The sequence below is a fragment of the Corylus avellana genome, chromosome ca7 (assembly GCF_901000735.1).
Source record: "Corylus avellana chromosome ca7, CavTom2PMs-1.0".
NCBI lineage: Eukaryota > Viridiplantae > Streptophyta > Magnoliopsida > Fagales > Betulaceae > Corylus > Corylus avellana.
In genome coordinates this window covers 3,442,798-3,455,574 of record NC_081547.1, presented here as the reverse complement: position 1 = coordinate 3,455,574, position 12,777 = coordinate 3,442,798, and the positions used below count along the sequence as shown (strand labels likewise).

The 12,777-nt window shown below is 36.2% G+C and overlaps 1 protein-coding gene across 2 annotated transcripts; it reads right to left on the bottom strand.

Moving 5' to 3' along the window:
- Positions 1–4,472: 4,472 nt before the first annotated feature.
- LOC132186697 (zeaxanthin epoxidase, chloroplastic) lies at positions 4,473–12,601 on the bottom strand. Of its 2 annotated transcripts, none has more exons than XM_059600709.1 (16): positions 11,900–12,601; positions 10,502–10,664; positions 10,217–10,291; positions 9,810–9,870; positions 9,552–9,620; positions 8,197–8,408; positions 7,702–7,793; positions 7,116–7,230; positions 6,752–6,855; positions 6,219–6,264; positions 6,028–6,092; positions 5,830–5,916; positions 5,523–5,577; positions 5,327–5,415; positions 5,156–5,243; positions 4,473–4,785 (listed from the first exon to the last, which is right to left on the bottom strand). In XM_059600709.1, the coding sequence occupies exons 1-16, from the start codon at positions 12,403–12,405 to the stop codon at positions 4,711–4,713; spliced, it is 1,902 nt and encodes a 633-aa protein (XP_059456692.1). In that variant the 5' UTR covers positions 12,406–12,601; the 3' UTR covers positions 4,473–4,710. The 2 variants fall into 2 exon arrangements, with proteins under 2 accessions (XP_059456692.1, XP_059456691.1); XM_059600708.1 differs by having other exon boundaries at positions 9,505–9,620; positions 9,770–9,870; positions 11,900–12,598.
- Between the last annotated feature and the right edge of the window lie 176 nt (positions 12,602–12,777).

Here is a 12,777-nt window from a genome sequence, read left to right as displayed (position 1 = left end):
ATACATTTGGGGAGCAACTACTGCAGGTCCGCATGTGATGGAGCGTGGGGAGAGGGTACGGAGTGAGAGAAAGAGAAACAAAGCATTTGAATCTCCATAATTTTAAATTATTTTATTGGTTAAAAATTTGAACCTTGTATTGGGTATTATGCATATGAATATGATAACCTTTTTTTTTACTATTTGATTTTAAAATAGTATTTTTATATAATGTGTGTCAAATACACTCAAAGTCAATTAGGTTAGTATTTCTAATGCAAATTAGGTTGGCTAAATACACAACACAACACAGCAAGTTGCCCTTTTTCGAGTAGTGATAGCAACTTCAGTACAAAGACACTTGAGTTTAAGGCATCACCTCTCCACATCTCTCTACCTGATCTCAATGATTGGGGGTAAGATTTATTGGTTCCGATGAAGTTATATTTATTTATATTACTTCATAAAGTCATGTGTATCATAAAGTTTGTGAACAGTCCATCAGTGATATGGACCATTCCTGAAAACCCATTTGCTCCAATCTTATCTTATTCTTTTTTCCAACAGTAAAAAGAAAAAGGTAAATCAGTTTATTTATGGCTATGACTTTGGAAGCCCATGATATTGGAACAAAGATAAAATGAGCTTCTTTTTGAGCCAGACCCCCCCATTCTCCCCCATGAAAGCAATGGATTGAGATTTTTTTTTTTTTGAAATTCTGTGTCTGAATTATTTGGAATGAAAGAGGAGCTAGAGTGTGGCCAGAAAATATTAATAGATCAAAATCCGTACGAAATGATGAGCCAAATGGCTTTCTAATCCTTTATAATTGGACCTCACAAAACAAAGCACATGTATAAAAAAGAGAATTGGAGAACCGCCACCAAAACAACTAACAAAAATAAAGTATGCAGACAATAAATGCTCCAACGGTCACTGCCACCACCCAATTACCCTCTACCTCTGAACGAACCGTTGCTCTGGTCACGTGCAAATCCACCGCCCTCATTCACCTCCTTCACGTGCCAGTGACAGTGCCACGGCCACCCCATGATTCTCCCACGTGTAAGATGCCGTCACCTCTCTCAGATAACAAATTTAATTACCAAAGATATGAATATTGTTTATAGAGAAGCATGCAACAGTAACACACACGTAGGATCGATGGGCCATTTGACATGGGTGTGGGCTTATTAGCCCTTAAGTCGCTGGCGTGTCTGTAGGTCTTGAGACACAACACGATGAGTTAAACTATGAACATCAAACTGACCCTTTCTTTTTAGGGTCCCCGCATATTATATATACATCACAGCCACAAATCAAGGTAAGACGTACGTAAAAGAACCCACAAAAACCATTAATAAACAATTCAAATTATCAAAATACAAAAATACCCACAAAAACATTCCATATTATTTTCAGACATGTTACATCAGAACACTATTCTTCAAATAAATTTTTTTTTTTAAAAAAAAAAATCAAAAATGTTTGGTGAAGCAGTTGATAAAAGGAGTGGGGAGGTGAGGATTAATCAAAGTATGTGTGTGTTTTGTCCGGGTGAAAGGGATAGGGGTGGGGATCCCTGTCCGGAGAAAGGGCCATTTCAGTCGCTCTAATAGGGATAGGGAATGGGAGGTGCTCCCTATGTCATGGTGAGGGAGACAGTAGCAGCTGCATTGGAATCTAACGGGTGCTCATTCAACTACAGTTTCACAAGACTTGAGATGGCGACCACACTTTGAAATTAGGTGAGGGAGTGCGTTGGACTTTTGTGCCATTGATGCCTCTCTTAATTGCCTGCGTTATTGTTGAGGACACTCTACTTGTTTTGTACATTTATAATAGGGACTATCTACTATCTAGTATCTAGGGTGTGTTGCATTGTCAAAATTGTGTCTTTGTCACATGTTAAACCATAACAATCATCCCCTCTTTTGGATATTTTACATTATCCCATCAAACTTTCTAATTAAATAACTCTTACTTATTAGAGACCGGAACTAAAATTTCTCCTCTCAATTTCGAGTATGGTGTAGATGAGTTATTTTACAGTTAAAATTTGGGATAACTTTATTGAAAACCTCTAAACTTTCACTTGATACAAACCTCCCATAAACTTCAAAATCTCTCAATTTAATTACCTAAACTTTCAATTGCTTTCAATTTGAGCCCTTCTGTCAAATTTAACCATTAGAAATACCAAAAAAGACTAAAATATCCCTGATTTTCATTTTTTTAAATAAAAAAAAAATCCATTTTGGAATTAATGGTAGAGTTGAAATTTTATAAAAAAATCAGGGGTATAAACGTCATTTAACGTTTAAAATCTAACAAAGGGGTCCAAATTGATTTCAATTGAAAGTTCAGTATACTAAATTGAGAGATTTTGAAATTTGGGGGATCAAATTGAGTGAAAGTTCAAAGGTCTTCAGTGAAGTTACCCCTTAAAATTTTGTTTTATTGTATTTTACACCATACATGAAGCAACGTTAATGAAAAATGAAATCTTTGAATAGTGATAGAGATCTGCTTGGCTAACCCTAATTCACGATGTCGATTTTTGGTTTTAAAAAAAAATTGTGGGCAACATTGTGTTGATTTTTTTTTTTTTTTCTAAGAAGATTATATTTAGTGTTGATGCAATAATTTTGTTGTTTTCTTTGATTACTTATTGGAAGAATAAGTTAAATTTATTGTATGAAATAAAATAATTTACTGAAAAAATATAACATTATTTTATTACCGTCCCCCACCCAAATAAAAATCTTGGCTCCACTACTGCCTTCCAATAAATGGTTCAATAGTTTCTACTGTCTAGTAACTTTATGGTTATAATTTCTCTCTATAAATAGTGGAGTGAATTCGCCATCAGATATTTGTTGGGTCTCCTGTTAAGATGCAATAATATCAGAAATTGTGCTTAATATTATCTACAATATCTTTTGGTACGTAGAATTTGAGTTGTACTTATTATTATTATTACTATTTTTCTGAGTAATAGTGTTTGAGTTGTACTTTATCCTTTACACTTCTTCGCTATGATTGTGTTCAGTAAGCGATGGTGAAAAGAACGGCCCACCTTTTGTTGAATCCGGGCGAGCTCAACCACAGAAATGCGCAGTGGGCTGGGTTCACATCCATGTGCTTTTTTTCCAGGAGCTGTTTGCAGTCTGACCAACAAAAGAGTAGAAAGGTTTGTCATTTTTTTGGAGCCGACCACTACTTTTTCCCCATCATATTATGGATATAATAATTTTTTTTTAAAAAAAAATGGCTTGGCCAGAATCCATGTGCCCATTGACTTGGTTGCAAGTCTTGTTGCTCAGCATACATCGATCCATCATATTGTCGTGAGCATTGGGCTTATTCTCCCGTCTCGGGAGAATTCGATGTTAGAATTGAGAGAATGAAGATTTCGTTCGAACGAAATTACTGTAGTTCTAATGAGAATGTGAAGCTCTAGATCTCATAAGTCATGACTTTCATACACCTCTAACAGGAAATGTTTCATTGATATTGGAGACGTTAGCCATTGTTCTTGAGCTTAAACAATTTCAAAACTTTCTCTTGTTTCAGTGTTGATTTTCTTTTATGCTTTTGTTGGATTGTGGTGATACTAACAGTGGTTATTGGCTTAATAATTGTGTTGTTTGGTGGGGGCTAAATCTAATTTTCAACCTTCTACTGCACCAATTATGTACAATTATCATGCGTAAAGGGAAGTGATAATAGTGACAAGAACGTTTTGGTGATATGTCGTGCCATTGCTCCCCGGGTCCCCCCCCATATTATTGTCAAACCTATTAATTTCACAGCACATAATGGTGAAATTATAATCATGCCTCAAACACGACAAAAAACAAGAAAGTAGTTGCAGACGCATTAGAAATTGCAGTGGGAAATTACCCCAGCAAAAGGATGTCTCTGTATATATTAACAATGGATGTCAGCTTGGGTTTAAGAAACCCTTTGACACATGGCCATTCTGATTCAACTTCTTGGGACCTAAGGGCACTGTCACTGAGCTTGTGATGCAGATCAGTTTTTTCAGTCAGGCCATTCTTAATAAAAATGTTTATAGCTAGTGATTTTGACATTGGAAGGAAGCAAACTTGATGGGGTTGAAAAGCTTATTCAAAGGGTTATAAAGTTATATTTCATTAAAAAAATTCAATTCTAATGTTTACTATATCAAAACGGGCCATCAAGAAAGACAAAATCAATACCCACAAAACTCGTTTGAAAATAAGTCCGGACATGAACGCCTTTTTATGAGTTTTTAGGTTTTATTGCAAGTCTCATCCGAACAAGTATGCCCTATTAAATGAGATTGCGCCATAACGCCAAACCGACTTTATTTTAATGTTTTATTAGGTTTAAGCGTCTAGTTGCTATAAATACTTGTTAGGGGCTATAAAAGGACTGGATATCAATATGAATCAATCATGGAAGTTCAAATAAAATTCATGAAGGTTAGAAAAGGAAAACCATAATGATAATGCGACACCAATGAACCCTTTTGAATTATTAACAGATATATTTGCACTCTCTCAAAAGAATATGAAGTTAACATATAGCATGTTCCAACTCCGAGTGTAACAAAAAGGGGGTATAAATTTCATGTATAATTCTCTACGCTCTGCAAAATGCAGAAGATTTTACATTGCAGTGCCAGTCCGAATAAATGCTGTACAATTCCTGTGTAAACTGAACAAAGAAACTTAAGATTTTTCAAACTGTCTGGAGGATTCCACTCTCCTCTGCAATCTTTGGAGAAGACCTCACCACCTTAACCCGAAATGCCGCCTGCATGTTTACTTGGTTGCTTAGAAGATAACAATAACTGAAGAAGCAATTCATAACAACTGAGAAAACAAGGGCACATTTGTAATCCAAATAGAATCATAACAAATTATTTTCAATGGCTTGGCAGAGCAAGTTAAACAATTATTATGAATCAATGAAATATAAAGTAAACAAAATAAAACCTTCGAATTTATTATGATCGATGGAAGATGTTAGTAAGATTTTTAAACGCATTAAAAATCATGTCAACATGTTGTGCTTCTTAATCTTGCTCAGCCAGCCAACACGCACCAAGTGCAAATTCATTAGACATTATAGTTTATTCATTGAGATTCATGCAGTAAACACAAACGAAGGGATTATATACCACCTTCTTATCAGGACCAAACTCAATAACATCCGATGGACGGAAACGAGTAGGAAAATTTGGAGGCACCCGATACCGTCTCTCCTCATTACTGCACATTTACAGCAAACAAAATTATAAAAGAGATTGTAAACTCAATGACAAAACAAATATACCCTGCTTTCCGTTACTTACTCCGCGAGCCAGGTACCATGTTCACTTCGCAAGTCAGTCAAGAAGAAGGCGCCTTCCTTATAGCTAACTCGTGCGTGCATTTCAGAAACCTGAGACAGTAAAGAACTTGTTATCTAACCTTGAACACAAAAGCGGAGGAATTGGGTTATTCCGGCTAATGAAGTGAAAACGTGAACTAGGCAACTGGCCATGTCACCTGTGGTAAAGGTATTGCTATTGACATCCCTGGAATGTCCTGATGTGCTATGCTCCTGCATTAAAGAATAATGCATCAGAAAGTGTTGTTTCATGAGGAGAAAAGAGTAGCAAATCATGGGGGATAGAAAGTAGATGAGAACAGAAAAATTGGTGCACTTGATAGGATTGTCAATAAATAGATAATGATCCGTATTTTATTTAAGAATCATAAAAGCTGCTTAACTGATGGGGATTTGTATTTGACACATCTGAAAACCAGGCTAAATCAAACTACAAATTTATAGGTTTTGTCAAAATCCTCATACCCAATGATGCAGGGTTTGCTCTCATCTCTGCTTAAACAAATAGGTTGCAAAGCACCAGTTTCATTTCCACATGGTAACAAAAACCACCTACAAACAAACAAGATAGATATGAACACTAATTATCGCAGCAGCATGTATATATCAACAAGAAGATATGCCAAGGGATGACATTCATAAATATTAGTCTTATGGACATACTCTCCATTAATAGTACGCTCCAATGCATCGTCGTCTTCAAACCATTGGCGTAACTGGTCACTTGCCTTCACAAAAGATTAACAACGTATCAGCATCCAGATCATAATAGAATCCATGATCACATAATGGAATGAGCTACATTTGTTTTCGAATTTACAAAATATAAAGTTATTATTACTTAAGCAACATACTTTGTCCGAGAGTCTGCAAGATGGTGACCTCCCTTCAAGTCCAGAGCTGCAAAGGAAAATATAGTTTTCATTGTTGATACAAGCGATCTGATACAGAAAAAGGTCTACTACAACAACAGCGGGTTCATTTTTTTTAATCAAATTTAAGATCCTTCCGCTTAATTCAAATTTTGAAATAAGAATATTTTGAAATACACCTTTTTGCATTGAATATTTGCTTACCGCTAGCCTTGAGCTTACCACTAGCCTTGATTTCTAACATGCACATTCAATATTTGCATTGAAGAACAGGAGTTTAAAAGTGGAACAAGTATGCTCATAAGCATTTTATAATGTCGGAAATTATCCAAAACATTGAACAAAATCTAAAATCCTCAATAAATTATTTTCTGAGAACTAAAGCTTCAGAAGAATCCCCAGAAAAAAGACATGGAAATCACTGAACTTTTATAACTGGTCATGTTATGAAAGCTTAGAAGAAAATTAAGATAATAGCTTGAGCACTGTAGAAAACAGGGTTCTTAAGATCTTACCTGTTACCACCTAAGACCCAACTTAGCATCAAGGGCATCCCCAAGTCAATAAAAACTCTCCCACCAACTCTCCCTGGATGCGGTATCCTAAACTTTGTCAAAAACTGCAAATAGATTTGTAAAGCATCATGAATATAGATCCAACATATCAACTGCAGCATCAAGTTCATTTATTTTTTGCTATTGGAAACCTTGTCCAAAATTCTGGAACATGAGAGCTTATACAAACCTCACAATAGGACAACACATTAGGGACACATCACACCCCTTCTAGAATATGGACACATCACACAACTTTTAAAACAAGGACACATCACACAATACATATCATTAATCTAACAGTACAATTGACCACAAATCCTACCGATAATGGACCAAGTCCTACACCCAGATAAGCCTTGTAGGTTGAAGCCATTAACGCAGCCATTCTTGCCATTCCATGAATAATGGCAACTCGTAATCTTCTAGAATTCTCATATCTGGGGGACCAAGAAAAAGGACATAGAAACATCAAAGAGAGTAATAAATCAACCAATTTAAATCTGATCTAAGAAACTGTAGGGCACTCAAAAATTTAATCGATTTAAGGCCAGTAAAACTGACCATAATGAATAATCTTTATGTAACACAAGATTTGTCAAGTCAAGCCAACTCAACTAAACACAGTAGTGTTATTTCCAACCTTTTGGGTTTTAACTCAATGGGTGTGCACAGTGGCTAAAGACAATGCCTTATGAAGTGGAGATTCAGATACTGACTTGATTATTTGACTTTCTTCTCCTCCTTAATACAAAAAAGGGCCCCACCCAAGTATTTCTCTATACAAGCTATTTTTTCCCGTTACTTGTTTTAAAGAGTTTTACAATTAGACAATTACCAGGTAAATATGCAGTTATAACCTTGAAATTCAATTCACTTTTGGAAAATTTGATAGATAAATGGCGCATTACCTCTTTAGAGAAGAAAGAATATCAATAGGAGTTCCTTCTTCAATGCTTTGTTTCCAAGATTTATTGAGTTCCAATGCAAGTTGATAACCATCCTGCCATTATGGTATGAATGGTTCAGACACATCTTAGTTCACTCTTGAAGTAGATTTTGCATAATTAGTGGCCCCATGTCCATTTGAGAAGCTAATAAAAAGCTGAGATGATATTGCTTATTTATGGATAATACAATGAAGAAAGAAAGAACAATTTTATCTACAAGAATTGAAAAAATGAAAACAAGGTGAAAGAAAAAAGGAAGAAAGAAAGAAAAGTTTTATCTACAAGATTTCACAAAATGAAAACAAGATGAAGAAAGAAGATATGGATGAAGAAAATTGTGCTCATCACATCCCATGCATAGCTCTAGTTGATGAATAGTGATAAAGCTGTAATCCATAATTATCATTAGCTTGAAATGGGATCAAAATGTGTCAAACCAAAAGATGCTAGGTATACCTCAATGGCCATACATCCCCCTTGACCCAAATTTGGCTGCATAGCATGGACAGAGTCCCCAAGCAAGGTCACACGACCCTTTCCCCAAGTTAAAATTGGTGTGCGATCATATATGTCACGTCGAAGAATGGCATCTTCATCCGTGGCAAGTATCAGATCCATCACATTATCGCACCAACCCTCAAATATTTTAAGCAACCTTTCCTTTTTACCTGCCAAGTTGTAAAACATTAACAAGTGATAAAACATCTTTTTTATTTACTAAGTACTTGACAGGTAATATTTCCTCTAACCCACTATAGAAAGGCAATTTTCAAAATTTTAAAAATGATGTTTTGACTTTAAGGGTAATATGGAAAGTTAAATGGATATTCATCCGTGAAAAGTTTCATCTATTTAGGAACAACCCAAAAAGAACAACACATAATCTATTGTGGGACAAGGGGGAAGTAATAAATGACTCAAATTAAAACAAAATGGATATAAATATTGAAAAGGTATGTTTTTGAATTTAAATGTAATATGGGAAGTTAAATGGATAAAGGCTTTCATTTTTAAAAACTTTAATCTATTTTGACAGCCCAAAAAGAACAGCACACAATCTATTGTGGGACAAGGAGGGAGTAATAACTGATTCAACACCATTGATCTGTCTGCAACTTATCTAAGGTTAGTCATAGCAGAATTGTCTTTGTACGCCTATTCTTAGGGGCAGGATTCTCACTTTAGTATCACCTATTGAGTTCAACTAACAACACAGTTCAAGAAGGAACATATACCTTACACTTATTGTTCATGCTATTAGAAATGAACACTAAACCAACACGTGCCTATAATGCAGGTTAGTTATAGCAGAATTGTCTGCATACGACCTATTCTCAGGGGCAGGATTCTCAGTTTAGTATCGCCTATTGAGTTCAACTAACAACACAGTTCAAGAAGGAACATATACCTTACACTTATTGTTCATGCTATTAGAAATGAACACTAAACCAACATGTGCCTATAATGCAGACAACCCCAAATCTTAGCATAATCAAAGAATTGACAGGGAAGGGCTAGAAAGATGATGGTGCTCCTCCACCAACCCCATTGAAATACAAGATTGAAAACTAACCAGACCAACAGTTGGTAATTTATTCCTAATTTATCTATTTTCTGTAAACTCTGTTTTATTTACATATTTGCATGAATTTCCCTCACACAGAGACACTCACAGCCACGCATATTGCTGTGTTGTCCTGGCATTATTTTCACTACTGCTAATTGATTTTTCTGAAGAGCTTAAACATCGGAAGAACATAATACCATTAGGACTATCAACACCACCAGGTGCCTCATTGTAAAATGCATACCACTGCATCTTTCCTGCACCCACGTCTGAAGAAACGAAGTATTGTTTGTGTCCCAGAAAGACTCGGTACCTTCAGAAGAGAAGTACGTATATAAGACTCTACACATGATATATATAAAAGAACAATGGTCCAAATGCATGTTCTAAGTAGCTCGTGGTGTAACCAAGCCAATGAAGATGAAAAGCAAGCATCTAAACTCAAAAATAAAATGAACATACCCAACAGACTCAATGTCAGCAGGCACAAAATCTGCAATACCAGTATAACAAGTGTAGCCCGAGTAAATAGCTTCATTCGGTCCAAATAAGCTCTTCCTCACCTATTGAGAAACAAAACAGCATTCTAAGATTTTAGTACTACAGGAAATTTGTTTGACTATAGGGCTTCCAACCAGTGGCTGAAAATATCAAATATTTTGAGTTGATGTAACTTTTTTATTGGGTATGCTGGATAAAGATGTTTGTGAGCACCTCCAAAATAATAGGGAGATATTTGATGAACCAGATATTGTGGACACTTCGTCAGACAGTTTTCATACATATTCGTTATATGTTAACAAAAGAATACATATAGAAGGCAGAGAAATTGCATTATTTTTTTTTTTTAAAAAAAAAAAAAAAGGCCGGATAAATGAAAGGCTTTACATATAGAGTATAGAATGCTACCTTTGACCATATGCCATCAGCTCCAACCAGAAGATCACCTGCAAAACTCTGTCCATTCTCGAGCATCACAGTAACCTAAACATAGGATTCAAGAGAGAAGAATAAAATGTCAACATCTAAGATGTAGTTGAAACACTAGTATTTAGCGCATCAATCTATCACATGCATTTTTTTAAAAAAACATAACAAAACAAAAAAGTGGAAAAGAATTATCCATTAAACACATTCCTTGAGAAGAAGACAATCAAAGAACAATCTCCAACCAACCAGTTAACAGCAAATTACCTTGTCTCCATTATCCTCAAAGTCAACAACATTACTTCCATTTATAATGATATCTTCCCCAACTGCACGGGCAAGAATTTGTTGCAAGGTCATTCGGCTTATAACTCTTGTCACAGGAAGCCCCCTTTCCGCTGCAGGTGTGAATGTATCAAACTTGACGTACCTGATACCCAACTACATATCAATTTATGTGACTAGATATTGTGTTCCAAATGAAAATTTATACTTCTGAATTATAAAAAATTGAACTCATTGACAATTTGATTCATCATTGAAGCATACAAATATGTCTGTGTACTAGGCATAAAAAGCTTTGAACTACATTAAATATCTGTCTTGGATGCGCCTACCTTAGTGGGAATAATTATACTGCCATCCTGTTCATACTTGCAGAAGTGAGTATCATTTTCTAGCCATGTTGTTTCCTTAATGTGGTTCAACTAACTCGTATCATGAGGGCCACTCCTTTGAGGTCAAAAGTATGTTTCCTTTTTATTTGGGATATGTTAGAATATAAATTAAATTATTAAATCTACCTTTCTTATCAACTTAAGTTTTTGGGATTAGTGGTAATTTAGCAGGATATGAGTGATCCTTGCTGGCGGTTAAATCAATAGGGTTCACCACGTACCCAGTTTGCTGTATTATATTATCATAATTCAATTATTTATCCATGAAAGGCCTTTCCATATGAACTGATGCAATTCCAGCTCACTGATCTGTGGCGTGAACTTCAGTTCCGTAGCCTCGTTAACTAAACTTATGAGAATACCTACGTTATCAGAATATGGCATGAGAAAGGCTACACCACGAATCACAGAAAAGAATCATGAAAAAGGTTTTGTGATAATCACGATATCTATACTATACATGGTCCACGATCACTTCAAACCACAACTGCAAGCTGCAACATCACTATTTAGTGCATCAAACCCAAAACCATTTGAACTGCCTCTACATCACCAGATATGAGTAACTTTAAGCAGTTTTTATCTGCTTAAAACCTTAAAGAGAGGAAGAAAAAGGCCGATTCTCAGAAGAACTGTTTTAAGAGTTCTTAAAAAAAATTTGAAGTGGCTTCCTCAAACTTTGACATAGAGGATACTACTCTACATCTGGCACAGACCCACATCCGTGAACCCCCTGATTTATAAGTTTATGAAACCAGACAGTTATGGAAAATAGCTAAGAAGTTAATTTTAAAAATTCAAAAAAGTTCACGAATTTGCAACAACACCAAATTCTTTTGCAAGATACAAGAAATAGCTACTAGTAGCATACTAATAAAATCAAAACGAAACATATATCATGAGCATTGCGCATCATAACTTACAGAATCAAACATATAACAAGAAAAGGTAAAAACCCAATTCAATCCCATAGTTCTGAACAACTTACCAAGTACCAGAAACCCCATCGACGAGCCCATTAATCCTATCCCCAGTAATGCACCCAGCCTTCATAACCTCGTCTGCAACCTCCAAATCAATAGCTTCCAAAGCAGCCAATGCGTTACTCTGTATTTGAATTGGACCCCTGTACTGTCCCTCCCCTCTTATAGCACTCATATCCTTCTCAAACACCACAACATCAAACCCCTTCTTCTTTGCCGCCAACGCAAAAACCAGCCCGCCGATCCCGCCTCCGGCCACCAGTATCCGAAGCTTCTTTAGTGGCTCGCCACCGCTCTGCGTTGGCTGTGGCACTGTGGGGCTGGCCTCTGCCAGTTTGGCTTTAACCTGGGCCAGTTTCCTCTTCTGCTTTCTGGTTTTGCAGTAATAGTTACAGTGAACATAAGGTGAGAATTCTACTGGGAAGTCCTTGGAAACCAGAGCTGGGAAGTGGGTTCTTGAGAAAACTGCCGTGGAGGAGTTGACTGAATTGCAGAGCAAAGTGGAAGCCATTGTTTCTTGGGAAAGCCTTGTGCTTTGGTTGGCTTGAGTGGTAAAAGATGAAGCTTTCCCTTCTGTGGAAGGAAAGAGTGTACGCCTCTCTGTGTGCTCGCGTGCATTATTAGGAGCCAATCCAATAATCTGAAGAAAAGGATTGTGGTGCACCAATCGTGGAGGATTCCAAAGCCATGTGGCATCCTATGGTGGTGCCCCTCACGCCCCTACAGCATTTTCTACCTCGAGAAAAAAATCTTTGCCAGATTTCTGTGGTCAAGTGCTGTCTATGTTTTTTTAAACTCCCTATATCTAATGAAAGGGACTGTCCGATCAAATATATACTTAGTAGTTAGTACTAGCATTTTTTTCTGGTTTTCGGAAAAGAAA